The sequence below is a fragment of the Truncatella angustata genome, assembly GCF_020726525.1.
Source record: "Truncatella angustata strain MPI-SDFR-AT-0073 chromosome Unknown BKA67scaffold_11, whole genome shotgun sequence".
Classification (NCBI taxonomy): Eukaryota; Fungi; Ascomycota; class Sordariomycetes; order Amphisphaeriales; family Sporocadaceae; genus Truncatella; species Truncatella angustata.
In genome coordinates, this window is record NW_025763391.1 from 107,440 (window position 1) to 131,156 (window position 23,717).

General features: G+C 50.1%; 8 protein-coding genes across 8 annotated transcripts; 4 read left to right on the forward strand and 4 right to left on the reverse strand.

The window, feature by feature from the left end:
• Positions 1-4,258: 4,258 nt before the first annotated feature.
• BKA67DRAFT_584684 (uncharacterized protein) lies at positions 4,259-4,775 on the forward strand. Its single transcript, XM_046104157.1, has one exon. It carries the CDS (start codon positions 4,500-4,502, stop codon positions 4,713-4,715), a length of 216 nt encoding a protein of 71 aa, XP_045951790.1. The 5' UTR covers positions 4,259-4,499; the 3' UTR covers positions 4,716-4,775.
• A 506-nt stretch (positions 4,776-5,281) lies between these two features.
• BKA67DRAFT_584687 (general substrate transporter) lies at positions 5,282-7,250 on the reverse strand. The gene is made up of 3 exons (XM_046104158.1): positions 7,027-7,250; positions 5,765-6,952; positions 5,282-5,708 (listed from the first exon to the last, which is right to left on the reverse strand). Exons 1-3 carry the CDS (start codon positions 7,188-7,190, stop codon positions 5,441-5,443), a joined length of 1,620 nt encoding a protein of 539 aa, XP_045951791.1. The 5' UTR covers positions 7,191-7,250; the 3' UTR covers positions 5,282-5,440.
• A 3,261-nt stretch (positions 7,251-10,511) lies between these two features.
• Positions 10,512-13,893, reverse strand: BKA67DRAFT_664383 (sodium transport ATPase 5; the record flags this gene model as incomplete). Its single annotated transcript, XM_046108367.1, has 3 exons — positions 10,512-11,270; positions 11,330-13,472; positions 13,553-13,893. 3 exons carry the CDS (start codon positions 13,891-13,893, stop codon positions 10,512-10,514), a joined length of 3,243 nt encoding a protein of 1,080 aa, XP_045951792.1.
• A 1,385-nt stretch (positions 13,894-15,278) lies between these two features.
• On the reverse strand, positions 15,279-15,709 carry BKA67DRAFT_541512 (uncharacterized protein; the record flags this gene model as incomplete). Its single annotated transcript, XM_046100945.1, has 3 exons — positions 15,279-15,315; positions 15,376-15,581; positions 15,617-15,709. 3 exons carry the CDS (start codon positions 15,707-15,709, stop codon positions 15,279-15,281), a joined length of 336 nt encoding a protein of 111 aa, XP_045951793.1.
• A 727-nt stretch (positions 15,710-16,436) lies between these two features.
• Positions 16,437-16,944, forward strand: BKA67DRAFT_664384 (RPEL repeat protein; the record flags this gene model as incomplete). The annotated part of the gene is made up of 3 exons (XM_046108368.1): positions 16,437-16,563; positions 16,659-16,714; positions 16,777-16,944. The coding sequence occupies 3 exons, from the start codon at positions 16,437-16,439 to the stop codon at positions 16,942-16,944; spliced, it is 351 nt and encodes a 116-aa protein (XP_045951794.1).
• A 513-nt stretch (positions 16,945-17,457) lies between these two features.
• On the forward strand, positions 17,458-18,372 carry BKA67DRAFT_541514 (uncharacterized protein; the record flags this gene model as incomplete). Its single annotated transcript, XM_046100946.1, has 1 exon — positions 17,458-18,372. One exon carries the CDS (start codon positions 17,458-17,460, stop codon positions 18,370-18,372), a length of 915 nt encoding a protein of 304 aa, XP_045951795.1.
• A 1,182-nt stretch (positions 18,373-19,554) lies between these two features.
• Positions 19,555-20,740, forward strand: BKA67DRAFT_595709 (alcohol dehydrogenase; the record flags this gene model as incomplete). The annotated part of the gene is made up of 3 exons (XM_046105197.1): positions 19,555-19,596; positions 19,656-20,645; positions 20,711-20,740. The coding sequence occupies 3 exons, from the start codon at positions 19,555-19,557 to the stop codon at positions 20,738-20,740; spliced, it is 1,062 nt and encodes a 353-aa protein (XP_045951796.1).
• Positions 20,741-21,084: 344 nt separating this feature from the next.
• On the reverse strand, positions 21,085-23,627 carry BKA67DRAFT_664387 (Six-hairpin glycosidase-like protein; the record flags this gene model as incomplete). Its single annotated transcript, XM_046108369.1, has 4 exons — positions 21,085-22,249; positions 22,297-23,012; positions 23,070-23,546; positions 23,604-23,627. The coding sequence occupies 4 exons, from the start codon at positions 23,625-23,627 to the stop codon at positions 21,085-21,087; spliced, it is 2,382 nt and encodes a 793-aa protein (XP_045951797.1).
• Between the last annotated feature and the right edge of the window lie 90 nt (positions 23,628-23,717).

Here is a 23,717-nt window from a genome sequence, read left to right on the forward strand (position 1 = left end):
TTTTAATTTTTAATTTTAGATTCAGCCACACAAGAGAAATGTTTGCTGTTGCAAACGAGAATCGTGAATCATGCCAGCTATTCGTTTCCAGGTACTCTTTCTCGACCCTTAGTCCGTACAATTTATCAATAATCTCGCTAACACCATCAAACTCTGAGATCGCTGTTCAGCCCAATCTTCCCTCCCGAGCTGAACTTAATGATGATGGCAACGACGACAACAACAACGAAAACGACAACAATGAAACGACAAAAGGCCATGAGCGGGACGTTGTGGAGCAAGAAGAGGCTTAATGCGGCGCCACCAGTGGCAAGTTTGACATTACCTTAGGCTCGGGACGTTAGAAATACACTCTTTGTCCTCATGAATAAATATGGACAGTTTAACGCAATGATCTTAGCCATCAAAATGCTGAGTACGAGGAACTGAATACTGGCGGAGGGAACGACCCACCACAGAGGAGGGGAGCATGACCAAAAGTAAATATCTACCCCTTTAGACGTATCCGGGTACGCAGTTGCCCAGTGAAGCTCAGCTCACCTGCACCCAGAATAGCCAGAACAGTCCAACTCAGCTCAAGATCAAGAGAAGTAAAAGTAGAATGAGAAGTAACCTCATCACCTAGGTTTATTTTAATCGTCATTCACATCATCACAATGATCACAACACTAACTAAACTCCCAAACCCAAAACTACCTATTTTATCTCCATCACTTCTTCAAGATGCTTATCAGATCCACTATCCCTTCCTCTATGGCTCTTGTATTTGCTAGCAAAGCCATCGGCGCTGCGATGCCCGTAGGCCAAGGCGTCTCCCCCAGAGTCGCCACGATGGCTACAGATCCCGTCTCGGCTTGTAACTGCCCTTACAACTGCAGTCACGAGGAGGATTTCAGCTGCAAGTACAAAGTTGTTGTTTCCACCACGGTTCAACCGTCTCAAAAGTACGAACCTGCAAGCAAGTCCCAAGTTCAGCAATGCAGCTTCATCATCAGGGATACAACTAACAAAACGTCACAGGCCGAGAGGATCTTAGCTTTGATGCTGTCTATTTAAGCTAAAACTCACCCTCCCAAGAGACAAGCTTAACTACACGCACATGGCAAATGTGGCGTTATGAGCTCACTCGGTGGCTACAACGAGGTGTTTAGCCTTATTAAGCTGCTACAGAACACTTACAGATAACGCCTAAGGATATGACCTACGTAGAGGAAGTCTGCGAAGTTATTAACTGCTGGTGATCATGTGGCCTAGAATATCGCCCTTGGGCTGGTTAGTTGATCGTGGCACGACAAGGTGAAGGGAGGCGGTGAAGCTGCTGGTAAACGTGAACCCACAATCGACCAAGAGCAAGAGTCTACTATATCCTAAGCCGAACGAACGGGAACTTAGAGCAATTTTGAACATCATTTATGCTAATTTTATGACGTGGACCAGTGGTCGTTTCAAATACATCGATTAAAAACTTTTAGAACATGATCGGCTCTATAGTGTTATTATAACCCACTGATTTCTACTATTCACTAATGACTATGAAATAATATTTTTTTTAGAGATCAATCAAATCTACAAGACCTAATCATTAATAGATTGGTTCTCTTTCCTTTTGTGATAACATCTTGGTTCTCTTGTCCTAACAGCTTCACGACGTATATCACACTTAAACCTTTGTCTCGGCTCGTAACGGCTCATGCACAAACGACCTGTAGCTACAGCCATCCACCTTTGGTTTCTCGAGAAACCCCAGATTGTGTTTTTAAAGGTCATATAAAGCATGCAATGGATCTTAACCAGTTGTGATGCTTAGCCTCTACCGCCCTTTGTATCTAGTTTTGACAATTTTACAACTTCTGTCATACTTCATTGTTCTCCTCGTCAAGGCCCGGGTAACCCCGACCTATAACTCGAATAACAACCTCTTAGTTGTCAACAGATCCAAAATTACGCTTCTAGCAAGTTAAGAAGCCCCCGGGATGTATCAATCAAGAGCCTGGTTCCTAGGTTTGCTACATCATGTTGCTCGTTAGCATGTAGAAGGCTATCCTCGATTCCCACCCCACGCAGCAATCGCATCCAACAGCGAACCCGATAAGTTCCGCCACCCACGACTCTTAACTGAACATCACATTCGATTCTTATAAACATGACATGGATTTCTTTTCACAGATACATATTCAATTGCTAACAACGACAGAGTACTTACAATTAAATTATACAAGTTTGGATCTATAAAGGCTGGCGTTTAGCAGCAAAGTTTCTAGCTATCCAATTTGCCAGCTATACATATCACCGCCTCTTCATCAGTGTTTTACGCAATTTGGAATCTCACAGAATGTTCCAATCGATGAATGCCGTCGTGGATTACGCTGCCCGGGAGTTCGGAGTCGATCGGCAAGTCATCTTCGACCTCGTCGAAGAGCTACTTGATGCGAATGGCCAGTCCCGCAAGATGCCCGTTGCTAATATATAAAAGAGAGCACTTATTTTAGCAACGTGCATCTTATTACACAGAAGGCTGGATTTCAATATTGAAATGAAAACGATGCCGATATATTATTATAAGTAAGAAACTGGATATCACTGGTAGAGAACAAACTCAGATGTACTTCTCTACCTTCATCGACATCAGGGCTTCAAGCAGCAATATAATGGCTCGCCTCTACATCTAATCACCTCGCATAACACAGGCACTTGCCGGAAGAAAGGGAAGCATCAAAGTCATTGAGCCTTCTTCATAAGTTTCAATCTATTGTCAAATCTATAGCTCGGACGCCGCAGAAATCACCACAATTCACAGTGAAGAGATAATCTACACGGCCTACGACCTTCGTAGCCTTCCGAGCTTTCTAGAACCTTCAGTCAATCGCGAGATTCACTTGGATTGAATCGTGGACTATATCATCAGTACGCAAGACAAAGAATAGAATATTTATCGCTAAGTAAGCCCAATCCTTGACCTTGTCCACTTAGCTACCTCGCCCTCGAAGCTCGTTGCAGCTACTACTCAGCAGGTTGTTCCTCGCATGTGCACTCGACTAATTGATGAGAAAACCACGACGGGTTTCTTGGACGCTTCCATTACCCGCAATCAGTCAACTGTCCCTACTGCCAATCGCCATAGACTGGAGCTCGCCCTGCCCGCGTTGGAGCATGATACTTCACTTGGCGCCAGAATAACATGTCACCATTACAATGAGACACATCATCTGCCCAACACGCGATCTACGTCGAAATAAGTCGGACAACATTATCGACTCCTCAGTCTGGAAATAAAGAATACTATGGTAGCCAATTCTGAGCAGAACACCAGCAACATCATCACCTAGCCACTACTCAAAAACTTCGATCACAATACTACCAGTTCTTCAAAGCCACCGAAGAACTTACGGATCATGTTTAATATAACATAATATAATGGTCTAATATACATTCATAACAACAAGAGTACCTATACTAAGTTGTGTTCTTTGTGAAGATCTGTCTTCTTCAGGTTTCCTTCGACGTGTACATCACATGACGAAACTTCTTATGGTCACTATATGCACATATTAAATATGAACGAATAGATGATTGGATATGATTTCAAGATTTATCATGTGTACGTATAACCCAGAATCTACTATACTAATGCAGATTCTGGAGCATACAAATCCGCGCTCCAATTTTCAGATAACCTTAGAAGCTCAGCTGCCGATATTGATACTTTTGCCCAACGTACTGCAGACAACATTCTGATAGAATTGTACATTCATGTTAATATCCATGTGGAACGCAGCGGGTAAGCAAAATTCGATTTCAAACAATGCCGCAGCTTCTACAATAGAGCTAGCTGAGGATGGGACGCGATCGCTCCCCCACTCGGTCCTGAATATCTAAGTCACCATCCCAACCATTTCCACAGCAACTACACAGCCACCGCGGTAACAAAGCAAGACGAAAACAGATCACGGTTGACCAAAACTGACTTCCATATCAGCCAATCCCAGAACTCCTTCCTCCCACCACAACCACACTGAACCATCCACAACTCCCATAAGCTTCACACACTCTACACAACATCACAAACCTGAAGTGATTAATTCTTCATACCACCTACTATCATGGATAGTTGGCACGTGCTTGACGCGGTGCTAGACCTACGAAGTGACGCCGGTCCATCAAAGGACAAAGAAGCGCCCACGCGACCAGACGAAAATCCAGACGAGATTCGCTAGGACCGGGTCTTGGATGAGATCGTCGAAACGTCCGTTTTTGGGGTCGATGGAGGGCTTCTCAACGCGTGAGCACATACTATCCCTTGAACCGTGTCTGAAGCTCACCATCTATCTACCAGGCTTATCTTTGTTGCGTCCCGACAGCTAGACAGGGCAAACCAGCGGCGAGAGGACAGAAGCAGTGTCGTCAGCACAAGCGCGTCATCCACCACCAACAGACAGCGGGACTTCAATCATCGAGACTTCACCGTGACTGGTGGTTCCCATGCTACGAACAGCGCACGCATGATCGAACCTGTCCTCGACTCTCATCATGCTAGGCTGAACCAGCCACCAACGATGCCTGTCGAAACTAGCCCTTCATCAACCTGGAGACAGAATATCCCACTTACCGCATCTTTCAAGCCCCACACCAGCGCCATCACAACGCAACGACTAATCAAGAGGCTCAGTCCCAGCACAACCAAAGGCTCAAAGGTCCACGGCTATTCCATCATGTAAGCGCTGTCCTATGCTCTCCCCCTTCCGTGGATCCAGTTCCTCAAAGATTCTCCATAAAACGAAGCTGATTGGTCATAGAATCCAAGAAAGTTATATCTGGAAAGGAGGAATGACGATCGAGACTAGATTGAAGAATTTCCTCCGTTCCACCGAGAAGGCTTCGGCATGGAGGCGATGGATAAGTCTACTATCAACATAGTATCTAATTTAGCAGACGGGAACTTTACGAAACATGACCTAAAATGAGGCCACCATGGAAAGTATCGTGCTAGGAAACGACATGCAGGAGCTCGGTGGATACGGATTGTAATATAGGCGCCCAAGAATCATATCATATAACGTTGTCTTATATCACAGACGTTATAACTATGGAGATAGTTTAATCCTACTTTTCGCCACGAGGGTTTCTGACAAATACCATCGCAATTCGATATGAACACGCATTTGATGTTAAACCATTCTAGATTGCAAGTGCGATGTGATACTCTGTAAGGCGAGAATAATTATTAGACTGCCTAGCTTGGAAAAGGCTCGGTACTACGATTTCAAAGCAAAAATAGATCTTTGTGTTGATTTATCAAAATTATTTGTCTTGAGTGATAGCTAATAAGCAAGTATAACGCCGATGCTAACTTTTGGGTATCTGTATGTTTCTACACCATATTACTACAACCTCCCACTTGAGTACAATCTGTACTTCAAATCAGAATTCCAGAAGTGGACGTCTAATCCGTCTCTACAACACCAGCCTCTCCACCAGAGGAAGAGCCACGAACTCCGTGCTCGCCCTTGACGCCTTCAGGAACCTGGCTACCATCCCATTTGGCGGAGGTAATAGGGTTGACGTGGAGCTGGTACATGGTATCAATCTCCTCCAAGCTGCGGTCCTTGGTCTCGATCATGAAGAAGAAGACGATCAGGACGAGAGCGCCACAACATCCGGCGAAGACAAGACCGTACCAATAGTCAATGGCATCAGTGATGAAACGGGTGCTATTGCTTGGTTAGTATATTAATTCACAAAGTTCGGCCGTGGACGCGTAACTTACAAGAAAGAGATCATGAAATTCCAGAACCAGTTGGAAGCGGTTGCCAGGGCCATACAAGGGGCACGGTATCGAACAGGGTACATCTCAGCGACGGCAGCCCACACGATGGGACCCCAGGTAGTGGCGAAGGCGGCGATAGCCAAGCAGGAGAACACAATGAGGACTGAGCCGGCGGTAGGGGTGGCGGAGGGGTCGTCGTGGTCGAGCTTGAACTGACCAACGAAGGCGTAGATGAGGAAACACATCATCATCCATGCGGCACCAGCAATCAGAGCCTTTCGGCGACCGACCTTTTGGACAATGTAGAGACCACCAAAGGTGCAGACGACGTTGACAGTGCCAAGAATGATTTGAGTGACGAAAGAGTTGGAGAGACCAGTGGCGGCGAAGACGGTAGTTCCGTAGTAGAAGAAGAAGTTGGCACCGGTAAGCTGCTGGCCCATTTGGAGGATGATTCCCAGAACTGTACGGTAGAACATACGAGGACCGGTGAAGATCTCGATCAACTTGGCTTTACCCTGGGAAGCTTCCTCCTCCTGCTTGGCGCGAATCTGAACAATCTGGTCATTGACAGATCGGTGGTTGGGGTCGACACCAGCAAGGCCAGCGATGGTGTTGCGGGCCTCGTCCTCTCTGCCCTTGATGAATGCGAAGCGGGGAGACTCGGGAAGGAAGAGAACACCGACACCCAGAATGAGAGCCCACAGGAAGCCGAGAGCGTTGGGGATTCTCCATGAACCGCTGTCGGGTCTCTCAGCTGTACCCCAGTCCACCATGTTGGCAGTCCAGATACCCAGGGTGATGAAAAGCTGGTAGGTCGAAACGAGGACACCACGGATGATGGCCGGGGCGGACTCGGACTGGTACATGGGGACGACGACGGAGAGGGCCCCGATGGAGATACCGGTGACGAGACGACCGATGGCGAATTGGTACCAAGCAACGTCTGAAGAAACTTCGATGACGATACCAACACAGGCCCAGAGGGCAGTGACGCAAATAGTCATACGACGACCGAGAGTATCGGCGAGGTTACCGGCAAGAAGAGCACCGAACAAGCAACCAACAGGGAGGAGACCAGTGATGGTACCTTGGCGTGTGGCACTGAATTCCAAAGTGCCATCGGCGTTGCGTTGTCCGAAGCGCTCAGCAAAGTCGTTCATCAGGAAGAAGCCGGAGATTTGGCCGCTGAAAGCTGGGTTAGTCCCCGGTAGAGCAGATAGGATCTGGGGACAGCAACGCTGTTAAGAGGTGTAACTTACGAGACATAACCAAACATGAAGCCACCAATACTGACGACGACACCGAGGATGATGGCCTTGAGGGTGACGCGCTGCTGCTTGGCAGCGGCATCGTGGTCGACCTCGGTCTTGACACCCTGGTTGGATGACTCGACCTGGTCGGCCTGACGTTTGAGGAAGGGCATATTGTAGATTGTCTGCCTTATTCGAGGGTATGGGAAGACAGTGCACCAACAAAGGCTGTGGGTGAAAGATTGGGGAAATTGGAGAGGAGGAGAGAGAGGAGGTATATATGGAAAAGCCAAAAGATTCTAGCGTTCCACAAGAAGATGTTACTTGGGGCTCCGCGTGCCCAGATCGTGAGTAGCGAACCGCGAGTCGTGGGCAGTCGGGGATAACGTGGGTAGCGGTGGATATCTTCTAGACGTCACACTACCAGAGCACCAACGGGTTTGGGGGTTAGGGAGGAGTAGAGTTCGATTGGACTGGAGCACCGATGGGTAATCACTGGGTATTCCTGACTGCTCCAGAAAATGATTCTATGGGGACGCTGGAGAAGAAATTGTATGGAAAGTGGGTTGTCATCTTGCTTGGTACCGTACAGTAAACGCGTGAGCTTGAGGTTTGGGATTCGGTGCCTCCGGGTTCTGCCGGTGTCGTCACTAGGTTGGCATGCCCAACGGCCGCAGCCTGCCAGCGTCCGGACCAGTCCAGCTCACAGTGGGCTCGCAGTGGCACGAGTTGCACGAATTCACACATGGTCACTGCTGCAACCGCGACCGCGACCGCGACCACACGCACCTGAGGCTGTCGAAATTCGTGCTGCACTGCACTGCACAGTGGCATTGGAGCGTTTGAGCCTTCACCGACACTCACCGAGTCAGCCCCCATGACCCCTGTTAGTTGCCCGATCGGGACTGCCTGTGACGTCCATCCGAAGCTTGGTGCTCACCTGATTGGACGAGCGGTCAGGCACTTGCAAAAACCATATTCTCCAATACTCCAATATCAACAACATCATAGAGAAGGCGCCCACGGTCCCTCGAGCTCTGCTTCCCCAGCACTCCGCAATGCACCACGCGATTGAGAAAATGACAAAACAAACATCTCCAGTTTCCAATGTTGCAATCTCGGCCGTTCTCTGCAAGCAAAACAGCCAATGCTTGGTGGGCTCATTAGGTCGACCGAGCAATGAACCGAGATTCGGTCCTGTTATGGGCCGTGACCAGAAAAAGCGGCTCTGCGCTGCTTAATCAGATAAGCTCGAGCCTTTGCACCGTGTTTCGAGTTCCCTGAGATTTTTCATGCTGCTTGACGTCATGCTTAAGCGAATCGCTTTTGTTTTGCGTCGATGCGCCGCAGAAAGAGACTTCTTGGAAGCCAACTAAATTCCTGATGACGATTCAGCGCCGGCAGTCTTGGGACGCCAAAGAACAAGCCATGGGAGGACCCTTAATGATGATAAGATAAGGTGCGTTAGCTGCCGGTGGCGCCGCGACCAGGAAACAATGGGTCCGGGAGATTCTTTGGTTTTTCGCCTTGCCACGAAAGCACGAGCCCGCAACGAGATCTCGAAACCCCCCCGAAAAGTAAGTGGAGAACTACTCCGTAATAGTCTTGCGATATCCCCAGTGTTCGTGCAGTATGGCTTCACCAGCTCGGAGTACCTCTCGGTGTCTTTCGTGAGTTCTCTGGGGCTCCATGGGATTTTTCATGTCCACAAACCCGCCGCTCCATCCGCAATTATCGTGAGGAGATTTCTTGGGGTCGCATGACTGAAAGAAATCTCCCCGGGGGGCCTGGGGTCGTTTTTGCTGTGGGCGGAATGACGCGGAGTATCGTACATGGGATGAGGCCATCCAGCATGTAGGTTCGACGGTGCAAGTATCGAAATGTGAGGATTTCATTATTGTGGGGCCTGTAAGTATATCGTACGGCACGACTCGGCCTGGTCTGCCGTGCCGGAGGAAGAAAAAAAAAAGACATCATGTATCAACCCGCAACTCTCCCGCTATTGGTGCCTCAGTTCACCACTTTACTCATATTTCTCGTATGTCCGAGTTTCGCTGCCGTTGCGGCAAGCCGATGAAAGTGGCCTCAGTCAGATGGCAAGATCCTTGGTCGTGCCACATTAGCACTTCGGCGGTCACTTGGCGTCTTGCTGTTTCCGTGATGAAAGATTAGTTCTTGCTGTGACGTCTTTTCCTTTGGTCGCTGGCTTTTTTATGACGAATCGTTTGCCCCCGGGCCATTCCGAACACTCAACCAAGAGATAATGGACGCGAACTCGAATCATGTTCGCTTGGGAAATCGACACGCGATGATCATGACCCGACTAGGGCGGAAACTTTGCCGCTGCATGAATTTCCTGCTTATTACATAGCTAGCGCTGCTACCTGCATCGCCGTATCCGAATGGCCGCAAATCTTTCCTACACGCTCAGAAAATTCAAACACAGCGTCGTCGGAGCACATATAATTCATCAAAATCAATCTCGACTTCCGTTTCCCACATTTGACCACTGAGGACATAGGCCGTGCGACACTGCCCGGTGCAGTTATTGCCAATAGTCGATCATGTCTCACCCTGCTAGCTGACCCTCTGACGGTGTCCAATCAGAACTGCCCCCAGGATAATCCATTTCCGCTTCTGGCTGAGAAGCGAAATGTGGGTCAATAGTTCCCGTTTTTCTGTGCAACATTCCAGTGCGAACGCGCCCCTCGAAAGGAATCATTCCAGAAAACAATTTAATGGGGCCTCGGCAGGATGCTGGCGTGAAACATTTTGGCAGCGATTGATTCTCTATCTCTGGCAAGCTCTGGCCAGCTCGCATAGCACGCCGCCGTCTCAGTATCGCTGTACCCAAAAAGAAAAAGAAAATTCAAGGCCAGCAGCGCCAGGACCATGGGTTTGTAGAACGCAAAACGCCATTATTCATGTGCAGACTTGGAATCTGGGATTGTCCAGATATTCCATGCACCCTTGACTCTGAAAAGCAAATGCAAGTGGTAAGAATTGCAGTACAACAAAACCGAGACAGAAAACCCAAATTAGCCCTATACGATGCGTGACCTAGACCGACATTTCCATAGTGCCACCATTCCAGCCCATGGGCGTGTTATTGCACCACTAATCTCAGTTGTCTAAAGTGCATTATAGTTAATCTACAATGGGAGGAGACAAAATAGTTCATCAGATGACAGTCGGTAATTGTCACAAAACAGCTTGACGTGATAATTGTGAAAAGCCACATATACAACAATGCATTATGGAGTCGTCGCCAACATGTAGTGGTGTAGTGGTCGCTGCATGCGCTTGCCTGATATCTGGTATATTATCGACACTGGGTAGTAGCACCCGCTATTCATACCAGGACGAAGGTTCAAGCCATATATCACTGGACGATGCGACTCTTGTCGGAGTAGCTCTAATAGTTATCTGTATATTTGTTTTGTTGGTTCCATAATTTCCTGGTATACACATCCATCCCGACCTAAATCCCCAGATCAAACCTTCGCACTTGGCACCACGGCCTGGCCTTCCTCTGCGGACGCTACCGCATCTGAGCTGCCGCTGCTCGCTTTGGTCAGATAATCGTCAAACACTACGCTGCTCAGCCTCCTCCTCTGGCCACCGCCTTCCTTCTTTGCCTTCCGCCTGTACATGACACGCTTGCCCCACTTCCAGGTCTCGATGCCGCCAAAGAACAGGACGGCCTCCACGATGACGATGCCCCACTCCCAGGTGATGCCCGTGTGCTTGAAGACGTCGTGGTTGATGACGGGGACATAGAGGATGATGAAGATGCTGGCGAAGCCGAACATGACGGACCAGAAGAGGAATTTGTTGCGCCAGACGTCGTGCATCCACTGGGTGAAGTAGAGCGTGCTCTTGGGCTGCATGCGGAAGAAGGACCGGCGGAAGTTGATGAGCTCCCAGGCCAGGAACAACGAGAACCAGGTCATGGAGACGAAGCAGGTTGCCCGGCCGCGGAACACCGTGTCGCACTCGGCCGAGTATGCGTCGTTGCAGTTGGTGCCCTCGATCCCGTTGCCCCACTGGTACGTCACCAGCGAGAAGGACGACAGGCAGAGCGCCGCCATCCAGAGCCCGTAGGCCACCATGTCCACGAGCAGCTCGTTGGTAAAGATGCCCCGCTTCAGGTTCTGCGGTGGCCGCTCGAGGATGTCGGCCGCAGCGGCCTCGAGACCGAGTCCCATGTCGGGGAAACCCGACGTTACCATGATGATCCACATGATCTCAACCTGTTCAGTTGTGTTAACTATCTGCTCACTGACAAGCCAGAACGATGAGAACAACTTACAGGCGAAAGAGGAAAGACGGAAAGATTATTGCTGTCTTTGAATGCAAGACCAATCAGCAGGGTGCAAGCTTGCGCAATGTTCTGACTCAGTAAATGCAGCACGAATTTTTGGATGTTGTCAAAGATTCTGCGGCCTTCTTCGACAGCATTGAGGATGGAAGCGAAGTTGTCGTCCGTCAGAATGATGTCGGAAGCATCTTTGGCGACGTCCGATCCAGCTTGGCCCATGGCAATACCCACGTCAGCATGTTTCAGGGATGGGGAATCGTTGACGCCGTCACCGGTCATGGCGGCGAAACACTTGCGACGATGTAGAGCTTGGATCATGCGGACCTTGGTTTGGGGCGCGCATCGTGCAATGACGAGAGGCAACACAGGCAGGGCATCGATCTGGGCATCGGACAGCTTGTCGAATTTGGATGCGGTGGTGACCATGGCTTCTTCCGTCTCTTTGCTGACTTGATCGAGACGATCAGGAACGATCCCGATCTGCCTAGCAATGGCGAACGCAGTACCAGGATGATCTCCGGTAAGCATATGTACATTGATACCGGCTTGGTGGCACGCCTTGACGGCTCCTTTGGATTCCGGACGCGGTGGGTCGAAAAGACCGATCAGTCCACGCAAGGTAAGACCGCTCTCGACTTGTGCGCGGTCTTCGTCGCTAGTACCGGTAGGACCGTCATAGATCTTTGAAGCAAGAGCGAGGACACGGAGGCCCAGGGATGCCAACGATTCCATGTTGGAGAGCACATCTTGCTTGATCTCTTCAGTCAGCTCGGTAGTATGGCCCTGGCCATCCATGTCGACGTCGGTGCAAGCTTCAAGGACTCGCTCAACAGCACCTTTAGAGAAGGCATGTTTAGCGTCACTGCCCTTTTGCTGGAAGATAACCGACATTTTCTTGACGTCGCTCGAGAAGGGATATTCGGTGACGAGCTTCCATTGAGGATCATCACCCTCAGTCAAGCCGCGGCGGTTCCACCCGAAGCGGCAGGCGAACACTTGAATGGCAATTTCGGTCGGATCTCCACGTGCAGTCCAACCTTCGCCCTCATGTGACTTGTATACCGAGGCCAAGTTGGCAAGAGACGCGATCTTAAGAAATTCTTCAAGCGGAACATTGTCCTTTAATAGTTGTTCGCCAGACTTTCGGTCGTCCTGGTTGGGTGGAACATCGTCGTCGGAAGAGTCTGCCTCGTCCGGGTCGCCGGACGCATGATACAGCGCGCCAGAGGTTGGGTTGAATGGCTCGTTTGACTCTCCAACCGAGTACGTGCCCTTGGATGGGATCCAAGCCTTCCTGGCCACCATCTTACCTTGCGTGAGGGTTCCCGTTTTGTCCGAACAGATATCCGTGACAGCACCGAGAGCCTCCAAAGCATTCAGCTTCCGGACCACGACGTGTCGCTCGACCATCCTCTTGGTACCCGCCGCCATGGTGATCGTCAAGACAACAATCAGAGAGGCCGGCAACATGGACAGACCCGTAGCGACGGCATAAATGATGACCTCTTGCTCGCTCGAAAAGCTATTGGCTGCTAGCACGATGATTGCAAAGATAACGGCTATAACGAATAGACCACATGCAAGTCTTGACAAGATTCGCTGGAGCGGAGTTCCGACGTTGACACCAAGGAAGTTGCCCAGCAGATCTTTGCCCGTTAGAACCCAGGCCTGAGCTTGACGATGAGGCTTGACTTTGCCATCTGGCGTTCTCTTGGGCTCGCGAACACGCGAGTTTTGTCCTCGCAGAGCTGCGGCAATGGTGCCGATCTCAGTGAACATTCCGGTCGCAAACACAATGCCTTTGGCCCTGCCCTTGGTGACGGTGCTAGAAGAGAACGCGACGTTCAGACGATCACCAGGGCCGATTTCCGAATCATAAGTTTCGTCTGCAACTTTCTGCACGGGAAGCGACTCGCCAGTCAGAAGTGCCTCGTCCGTCTCAAAGTTCATAACTTCGAACAGTCGAATGTCGGCCGGAATGGTATCGCCGGTCTTGAGCTCAACCATATCGCCAGGAACGACCTGGATAGTAGGCACAGTGACGTTTTGGCCGCCTCTAACAACTTGTGATGTCGGCGAAGAGAGCGATCGCAGTGAGTCCATGGTCTTTTCGGCACTATATTCTTGCTTAAAACTAAAACACAAGACCAGAATTAGTTGGGTGGTTGTTCCGGCGAAAAGATTATGCAATTAGTCGGGAATAAAAATACATACCCAATGATAATATTTAGGATAATAATCGCAGCGACAACACCACCTTCGATCCACGATTGAATGCCAAATGATACTGCCATGGCCATGATCAGCACTAGCATCATGGCGTTGGCAATCTGCTTGAGAAGGATCTTGGTGGGATTGATGCCAGGGCCATTGTCGAGCTCGTTGTTTCCAAACTCTTCCAGGCGCTCCTTAGCCGCGCTCTCTGACAGCCCATCGTCACCGTCGACTCCAAGCTCGCGAATTACCTCTTCGAATGTGAGGCCGTGTGCCGGCCTAGACATCGGCTTGTTGGACTGGCCGGAGACATGGTCTGCGAGGGGGTTTGGCTTCCCCATCTTACTTCCATTGATTGATGGCTTCAGGTCCGGCTACTGAGTATTGCTCGAAAAAGCTCGAGATTATTTGATGACGAGAAGTACCTAAACCTACATTGAGATAAGGTGGGATACCTTTGACCTTAAGTATACGACGCCGAGTCCTCGGGTCTTCGCATTGTGGTCAGAAACATGGCGCCTATGGTTTTATCTCTTGGCAACGGGTCTGGCCAATACTCCATAAACAGCGCGCTCGTCATAGCAGTCTTCAGAAAGGCGGGGAATTCTGGAAAACCAATGTAGTCCTTCGACACATATTGGTGCAGCGAGGTCTTGGTACGACCCAGAGCCAAGATGACGATATCGTGCTAGGCGGAATCGCCAAGCACAGGATTCTTGGGAACCTTTGGGGCGAATAACCATATGCACTATCAGGCTGGGAAAGCATGGGCAGATATGGTTGTGCCTGGAAGCCTGCTTTAGCAAATAAAGTTAGCGATCAGGTCAAGGTTTCTCAAGTCTGGGGTTGATAGCGGAGAGACCGAACGCGGGGAGTTAGTTAACCATAGGCTGTGAAAGCACGTCAGCGCTTCCTGTTTTCAATCATGCAATTCATTTTGTCATGTCCAATTCTTCATGCCTCATGTATTCTATCCCTCCACTCTACCCAGAATTGTCCGGCTCAACTCGGTGTTGCGTAGACGTCGGAAGGGAGCTGATCATATTTGCGGCTCGTCACGGATTGCGCACGCGGCAATTCGGCAGCACTAGCCAAGGACTGCCATATTTAGAGGCTCGGCACTAAACTTGGCTGACATCGATGGTTCCGTGTGGGTGGTATGTAGGTGGCGAAGACTATATGGTCAACAAAATGGTGACAGGACCTTGAGACTGGTTGAGACTGGGCAATGCATCTAATGCGATAAGGACCGATAGATGTTGAGCATTGCCACGACCACAAGCACCCGCCGCCAAGCTTGCCCTCTTGGGAGCTGCATACGTTATCAAAACGAGTGTGTAATTAATTGGCGCACTTCTTCCCGAATGTCATTATCGCAGCCCAAACGAAGTTATTCACGTGGCTAGAAACTGAACCCGATACCCCCAATCCTTTGAGCTGTGCTTGGCCCCCCCGGTTCTTGAAGCTGTTTGAGATGCTGACTCATGAGACCTGAGCACTGCCGAGTCCATATTGGTTCTATGTGCGAGAGATCTTTTCTCCGTAACCTAGAAGTGATAGTAACCGGCACATCTGTATGCCATCTTTCCGATGGAAGGTTTCTAGAAGGGGTAACGTAAACATAAGATCTAAATTGGTTGCTATCCCACTCTTGCAGCCTTACGGCAATCAGTGGCTTCCCTCATATCAGCTTAGCGTCAAACCCCAGCCGATCAACCCCCAAATGCTAGCCCCAGTGGCCAGCAGTACTACAGTATGCAAATCTACATGTTAGCAGCAGTGCACTGTACTGTAATCCACCCCCATTCCAGTGGCTCACTCACGCAGCTGGGCCTTTCCTCTTCCCTACGGCTATTGTATCGGCGGCGCATATAATCATTCCTCCGAGAATAACCGTCCCCAACTCTTGCGTCTTTCCTCGATATGCGAAACTGAACAATATAGCGGCTATGCTAAGGTCTCGAGCGGCGATGAGGTTCATCAGCCAGCCGACCTGCTGCCTGGCGTCGACTTGCGGGCTAATGGCATGCTTAGGGAGTCGTAGAATCCGAGCGCAGCCCGTACCGGCTGTACAGCTTGAAAAATCCCAAGGCCAGCGTAGGATGCTGCCACGCCCAATCCTAGATAGCGCCAGGTCGCCGTGCTGAGTTCAGGCATCGTGAAGAATATTATACTTCTTCGTGACAAAAGAAGCAACAAGACGCGATAAATCTCACGTTCAGCGCATAATGACGGACGCTATGTAAACACGATGCTGACCACCCCCCCAGGAGAGAGCCATGTACGTCAAAGCCATGTATGTACTATATGTGCTGCAGCTGGGGCTAACCCAGAGATCTCACGATCCCACAATTAGACCTTGTGCCTGTGGACATACACACTTGCCCAACCTTAAATATGTACATACAGTAGCAACCCCAGCAATCTTGTGCCGATCGGAACCTGCCTTTACCCCTGTGATTGCATCACTGAGACATGGTTGCCAACATGGTCGGCGGTTGCAAGCATCTTGTCTCATAGAATTCCTGTTTTGCGACATGGGCAGTTGAACTGACGATGCATGCGGGTCCTCAATTTGGGCGCGCCTAAAACAAGGCGGCGCAGCTGACGGGCCAACGTCTCAGCTATGTTGTTTGTATGTACGGACCAGTGGCACTCAATTGGAGAAGCTGGCGCGTGTTTGGCGGCGTCGAGCTTCGAGACACAAGGGCGCCTGGAGCTTTCCCCGCCTTCCTGCATTAATACCATGCATCTCGTCCCTGTGTAGAGTCGACTTCGTTCGTCAATTCCTCATCTGTTGCTACATACGTTCTGAAAGATAATTCGGCACTGAGCTTCATCATCGTCCACTTGCACGCCGAGGTTTCTTACAATATATCACACCATGGCTGATAACAGCAACCCCGCGAATGTCGACGACACTCCCATTTCTCCCATTGGAGCTTCGGGACGCAAGAACTCTCTGGAGCAGCACTTGCAGCACCGTCCAGAGCGTTCTGAGCTGGTGGAGAGTATGTCAAGCTTCAAGTTCAACAACCGTTCCGAAGATGCTTTCGCTTTTCAAAATGGCGAACCGACCATGCGTACTGACATGACGTCATTCTAGAAAACATCCTCCCAGACTCGACAGCCGCACCTGGCCTGCAGGAGAAACAGAGAGAGGTTAGCGACCGATGATAGTCATGGATCGTTTGAAGACCTTTGAGATTGACTTTCGAAAACAGCTGGAGAAACACATGCGCGCAGATTCCCTAAACGATAAAATCTCGCACCGACCCTCCCCCGAAGAGCTCATCAAGGAGGGCGTCTTGAAGGACGACCCGCGATCGCCGGAAGAGAAATATGCCGAAGCAATTGAGGATGAGTATGCCAAGCGAGAGGGAGGCGCATGATTGAAGTGCGGCAGGAGTACAGGCGTAAACGATCTCACCATGGGTTCACAATGTTGTTGTGTCGGTCAGATAATCGAGCCCATGTCTTGCAGCTTGCAAGCATAGCTCTTTTGCCTTGATGAAAAGCACAGTATATGCAGAGCAATTCAGAGTGCGATGCGGTAAAATAAGAAAGGGAGAAACACCAAAAAAATAATAACAATCAAATTTTGAGCAGGCCAAATGCCAGTGCCCAAGACCATAAAATCGCAGATGTAGTGAGACTTTATCGAGACCAATCATGCGGCAACTACACCCCGAAAGGGTGCGGTTCAGAAAGACAGGGAAACGATTCCTATGAACGCGATCCCGTTACCATCGTATACAGGTTGTGGGCCACTGGATATGACAATGATTCGGAGCTAAGCTAGGCAAGCTGTGTTTTGCGGCTTGTTGACGTAATTGAATCTCGAGGTCTTTCTGACGGACAATACATGCTCTAGAACATGTCCTAACTATACAAATCACACATCCATGTCTTCGTTCAGAATCCCCGAAAGGCTGCCAACTCATGCCCAACTAATTGAATTCTTTAGCACTATCCTGCCACCACATTCACAAGATGTACCATTGCAATACCACACACCGCGATGGGCAGGCTACGACCCCAACACATCCCCTGTGCGCGACGTCGTTCTCAGCATCACGCCAACCACAGGCGTGTACGACAAGCTAAATCAGCTTGCGCGAGGATGCCAAAAGGCAGTGTGTTTCTTGCATAGACCATTCCGAATGGATCGTAGGGCATTGCCCAGGGGCTCACTAGTCTTGGCAAACCACAAGAGGTTCGATGAACTGCTCACCACAGGCTATAACACAGCCCTTGCAGTGCGGCTAGACATGGCAGTTGACCGGGCGGGTTGCATCCAAGGTTACAAGGGCGATCCGGATCGTCGTATCGGGATCGTTGCTCCGTTGCTACACAGCCAGACACTGAGCACTCTACAAAACACGATCCAAGTCGAAGTGGGCGCTGCTGATGCACACGAATCCGCTGGTGGCTCTGGTCAGATAGTTCAGGCTATAGCGATCATGAACGCCTTTGGACCGGACGAGGTCGGTCGGGCCGTTTCAGCCGCACGAGAGGCTGGGATTCTGCAGCAAGGGGACGCGTCAGGGCTGCTGTACTTGACAGGCCAGCCGCGAGAGCTTGGTCTGCGAGAAGCAAAGAATCTAAACATGCCTGTGGTCTGTGTAGGGCATCAGTCGTGTGAGGAATGGGGGGTTCGCTACCTGGCCTATCTGCTTCAACAAACCTGGACAGAACTCGGCGTCCATACCATCTTTGAAGATGAAATTCCTTCTGTAAAAGCGCCTTCAATGAAAGAAGCTCTGAACACTTCAGTGATTCATGATATGAACGCGACATCACAAGCCGTAGGCGCCTAGGCTTCAAAAGATGCTTTGGATCTCATTGAAGGAGCATACAACCGATCACAGCAGTCAAATATTGAGTCGAACGAAATTTAACAGCAGAATATTTCTTGGGTACGGCTTGTTGAAGCAAATAGCCCCTTGAGCTTCAAACTACAGTATCGGTGTCACTGAAAAGTATGACCTGACTTTTCAGGGCCCAGCCAACCCTGGAAAGAGTATACGGCGGAATGTCACATGGTCAAGTGGACGAGGTACGAGCAGTGGGCCTATTGGGTAGACGGTGATCGTTCTCAGATAATACAGCAAGCAAGGGATCTCCAGCCTCGGGCCGAGGTGTAAAATAAGAAAATTTCGCTGGCCATCTTCGAGCTGCCGTCTTCATATACGTGTTCCCACTCAAAGATAATCCTCTTGCTGTTTTGACGGCGGCGCCGAGATATGTAGTCTATGAGGTCGCATCATAGGTCGAAGGACTGTGTCGAAGATCCCCTAGTGGTTCAAATTCTCCTTTAGACATAGATATCCTTATGGAGGCGCTTTACTCGTTCATCTGCCGTGATTATGATGAATCTCGTGCTCTTCGTGTTGATTGCGTTGATCCTGATTTTGTCATCAGCTGGCGTTAGCTATCAAAAAGCAATTAGGCATGCGCTACTACCCAGCTGCCAGGTCGCGTGAATCTGTCTGTACATTGTCTGTGTTGTGTACCTGTACTGTGATTAAGACAGACGCCTATGTTGATTAATAATGCAATGGCTGCCTATCTAGGACATTTCCTTCTAATCATTCCCGGATCAGTGTTGGATCACTGGTCTCCCAATGATCCTTTGTCCTCGGATCGGACCTACGATCTCAAGTCAAGAGCTACGGTCAGAGTATCTGGTCCCCCTGATCATTTCGCGGAGCTGAAAACCCACAGTGGGGTCGATTTCGAGTTCTGCGCCACTCCATCCAGCATCTTGGTGCGGGGGAATCTGGGTTCTTGGGCACATTCGTGGGGTAACTGCCGGGCAGAACACCATTGCTCGGTATGGTTCGGTACACAATTTGTGAATCGAGCCGGTAGCTCTTGTCGGCATTCTTATAGTAGATGGTAGTATGAGATCGCTTTGAATCTTATGAAAACAGGCGCCCAGCTGTGCAACGCTCCAGAATGTTTACTCCAACCATATCACGAGAGATCTTCCGTCCAAAATGAGTGATTTGCCATTGACACAGAAAGTTGCCGTCGTTGTCGTAAGCTTCCCCATGCACATGCTTCAAACTCAAGGCTCGCATGCTGACTACGAACTCAGCGTGAAGGAGGCTCGGGAGAACCGTTCAGATTTGAGGTCCGTTCCGTGCCTGTCCCCGAGATTAAAGCATGGGAGGTACTAGTCCGATTGTCGGTATCAGGCGTATGTGGGACAGACCTTGGTCTTGCCAGTGGTCACCTCGGGCCCGCATGCGACATCGTAGGCCATGAAGGCGTGGGACGGGTAGTTCGGCTTGGGTCTGGCGTCGACCCAGCCATCATCCACGTAGGAGAGCGTGTCGGTGTGGCCTGGGTACGGGACGCTTGCGGCAAATGTCAGCCATGCTGCGAGCTGGGTGGCGAGACCAGGTGCACAGAACAGCTCAATTCTGGACGCAAGATCGATGGGACGTTCGCGCAGTATTGCGTAGTGCCTGCTCGGTACGTCCTCCGGTTGCCCGACGAACTCGATCTGGGCGACGAGCTGATTGCACCAATTCTATGCGGTGGTGTCACGGCGTACAAAGCGATCAAGAGCTGCAGAGCTGTTCCAGGTGACTGGATTGTGGTCTTGGGTGCTGCAGGTGGCGTGGGTGCGCTTGCAGTGCAGTATGGCAAGGCTATGGGATATCGAGTAATAGCTATCGACCTAGGCGACGAGCGGAGAGAATCGTGTATTCGCCAGGGTGCCGAAGCTTACCTTGACGCTCTCAGCGAAGCAACGCCATCAGCAGTCACTCAAGTCACTCGAGGTGCTAAAGCAAAAGCAGTCATTGTCACTGCCGGGTCTGGGAAAGCCTACCAAAGTGCAATGGAGTACGTCGCCCCGTTTGGCAGCATCGTCTGTGTGGGCATCCCACCGCCGTCGCAGACAATGAACATCCACCCCATACAATTGATTGACTCGGGCGTTTCATTGTTTGGAATATTGGTGGGGACCCGGACCGATACCAGGGAGGCTCTTGAGTTTGTCAGAAGGGGCAACGTTGTACCAGCAATTATACCGATTCAACTTGAGGAGCTTGAGGCCAATTACAAGAATGTCGCTACGGTAAGCCGTCGTCACCCCACGCCACAAAATGATGCAAATGTTCTTCTCACTGAATGTACCCACAGGCCACCGGTAAATACATTATTACATTATAAGGTGTTGGGTTGTCTTCAAATCAAGTTCGTTTCGGATTACGCGTTGCGCGATGGTCAAGTCATGCTGCACAGTGCGACACCGAGCCTGAGTCTAACTCTAACCTAGTGAGATTGCGATTCCACTACAGATCCGTACAGTGTCCATAACTCTGCTAGTGGACGCGGGTCTTCTCCCGGCTGGTGCGCCCAAAACTCTCATGTTCAATCTGAATCGTTGATCTTCTGGATCCTTGCACTCCACAAAAATCTTCGAGGCTGTGGAGTGTCCTTTCGATCTCGGCGTGGGCCTTTTGCGCGGGACAGACTTCATACTCAGCATCTGAAAATCGAAGTTTGGTTGGCATCTAAAGCTCCAACTCGAGGTGGTCGACGCTGCCATGGTTTTGCGCTTTCCCTCCTGGTAGCTGGCTTGTGACCTCAACAGCCTTTTCAAGAAGCAAAACCACTTGCTTCTTCCCATTGGAGCCGATATGCCATTTGATATTAGCAATGTTGTCTTTGCCAAGAGCCACCTTCGCCTCAATTTCCTCGCTCAAATGTAGACGGGGCTTAAAGAGGATCTTGGATGATCCTGGTGCGGTGGGCTGCACGCCCGCCAACTCTGTGCAGTACTCATAAATTGGTACGCTTCCCCATGCGTGGCAGTCGGAACGTTGTCGCACGTCATCTTCTTCCCATGTTGACAGATTGTTCTTTAACATGTTCCTCCATGGATCCCAAATTGTAGCCCAGAAAGACTCGTACACGTCATCTCCTGCGAGCGCGAAGGCTCGCAGAGCATAGAATTTCATCACGTACGAACACTTAGAAAAGCGAGTATCCGCAAACGACCCTTTCAAGATACGTCTGCCGTCTTCAACAGATGTAGCGCCAGAAAGCACGCCAAAGACCTGGCAATGTTGCGAGTATGCAAGCTCATTCGCGACGTCGGCAGTTGAGTCAGTGAAGAATTTCCCGTCGTAACAATGCTTCTGAATAGCCTTGACTATAGAGGCCGCACGCGACTCGTACTCATCTGCATAACCTGGTCTGCCGACGTCACGCACTAACTTGGCAGCTTGTTTCAACACAAAAGCGTAGAGCATACTAAAATAGGTGTGCCGGTTTGACTTTCGACCAGACGTCGGAACCCCCTTGTCTGGATGGTCGTCTGTCGCGCCCCAAGTTGTCACCCAATCGACATACTGCCATACATCCTCTGGTATGCCACTAACAAGACCCAACTCATCAATGTGGGAGTCAAAAAATTCGAATACGCCGTCAATGCGTGGTAGGAATGAACGAGTGTACACAGTATCGCCGAAGAAGAGGTGATGGTCGCATACCTGCAATACCCAGTATAGAGAAAACCCAGCAATTATTTGAGGCACATGGGAGGGGAATCGAGACTGTGTGAGTCCTTCCGGTGTGATCGAGGCCGCAAAGTTGGTAATAGCCTGCCTCATAAGTCGGTCATCACCGGATAGGAGATAGTGGAACAATCCTACGGATCTGGAATCTCCGGAGTATCTTTGAAAATGGTTAGTATACCCACGAAGATCAAGTATACAACTTACTGAAGCTGTTCGTAGAAAGGACAATCAGAATATCCGTCGAACATGCAGTTGCGCAGCGTTCTGATAGACACGTCCCAAATCTGCTCGCTATGTGCATCACCAGGTTCTTTCCAACTCGCTTTCGGCTGGATCGGATAGTTCGTCTGGGTCGCCTCAAATGAAAGCAACTGAATTGGGGCAGCACCAACAGTCACTTCTAAACGCATAACCCTAAACGTCCGGAACCAGAAGGGTTCATATTTTACAATTTCCCCAGCCGGAATATCCAAAGTTACCTCGTCGAAAGGGCCAATCAGGTGACTGTTCTCTGATTGGAGGCGATCGGCTTTGCTTCGGAAGAATGGGTAAGATCGTGGCTCTAGTTCGTAACCTTCGGAGTAAGTGACCTTGAGCTGGACCTGGGAATTTTCTTCTGCTTGGAAGTTCCATGCAATGAATGCCGTTGAATGCACATCTGCCTGCAGATCGAGTGTATGAACCGAGCCACTTACAAGTGACATTGGCTCATTATTGCAGAGTAATGCGTTCCAGTCCCCTATGCTGTTGCCGCTATCGCAGCTCCGGATAGTAACGACAGAAACAGGTCTCTCCTCGGGCATAGGAATGACACGAGATTGCAGTCGCCATGGGGCGAGTTCTCCGTTTAGCGTCTTGAAGCCGTACGGGACTGGCGTTATCACTTGACAGGACCCGTGCGGGGTAGTTCGTTCGTTGATCTAATACAGTCTTAGCTACAACAAGCAATACGTCGTCTTACGAGAAATCATGCTCACGTGGAGGAAGACATCATCGATCAGGCCGGTCGGGAATAATGTACTGTCGTCGACCTCAGCATGCCATCCCTCACGGGTGTTAACGTTTATGATGGCATCGCCAGCGTCCACATTGCCAATGACGGTCAAACCCGGAAACGAAGTTCTCACAAAAGGCATTGCTGCCCTTGAAGCCGCAAAATACCTTAGGACGACAAACTGAATCTCGTTGTCGCCGGGTTTGAGGTAAGAAGCAACATCGAGTGTATCATAGTACCATATGGTCGTGTGGCCGCGAGCCGGACCAACAGCGGCCCGAACACCATTGATGTATAGCTTGTAGCGCGTGTCTGCGGAGAACGAAAGAAGAGCTCGGTTCGGAACGGAAGTAAGGCTGATGGTCCGAGTGAACTTCACAATTCTGCCAGCTGTATTGGCTTTGGAAGAGTCGACCCAATCGGGGACCCAAACCCAGTTGGCCTTGAGCTCGTTGATAGTCTATCTCGGCTGTCAATACCGGCTGAGTGGTCTGAGATAGGAGCTGGACAAGCGTACACTTTGCTCCTCAGGCGAAACCATTTCGTCAAGACGTTTAGTGTTGGATTACCGGAGTTGTGGTTCAAAGCTAGGCAATCAAGCCGAGCAATCAGGGGGCAGAGGCTCTGTCCA

What these genes read in the sequence shown, in the direction of transcription:
- BKA67DRAFT_584684 (XM_046104157.1), top strand. Translation starts at nt 4,500, where the DNA reads ATGATCGAACCTGTCCTCGACTCTCATCATGCTAGGCTGAACCAGCCA.
- BKA67DRAFT_584687 (XM_046104158.1), bottom strand. Translation starts at nt 7,190, where the DNA reads ATGCCCTTCCTCAAACGTCAGGCCGACCAGGTCGAGTCATCCAACCAG. An exon ending in TTCATGTTTGGTTATGTCTC is followed by an intron (nt 6,953 to 7,026) that starts GTAAGTTACACC and finishes CCCAGCTTTCAG; the next exon opens with CGGCCAAATCTCCGGCTTCT. An exon ending in AATTTCATGATCTCTTTCTT is followed by an intron (nt 5,709 to 5,764) that starts GTAAGTTACGCG and finishes ACCAAGCAATAG; the next exon opens with CACCCGTTTCATCACTGATG.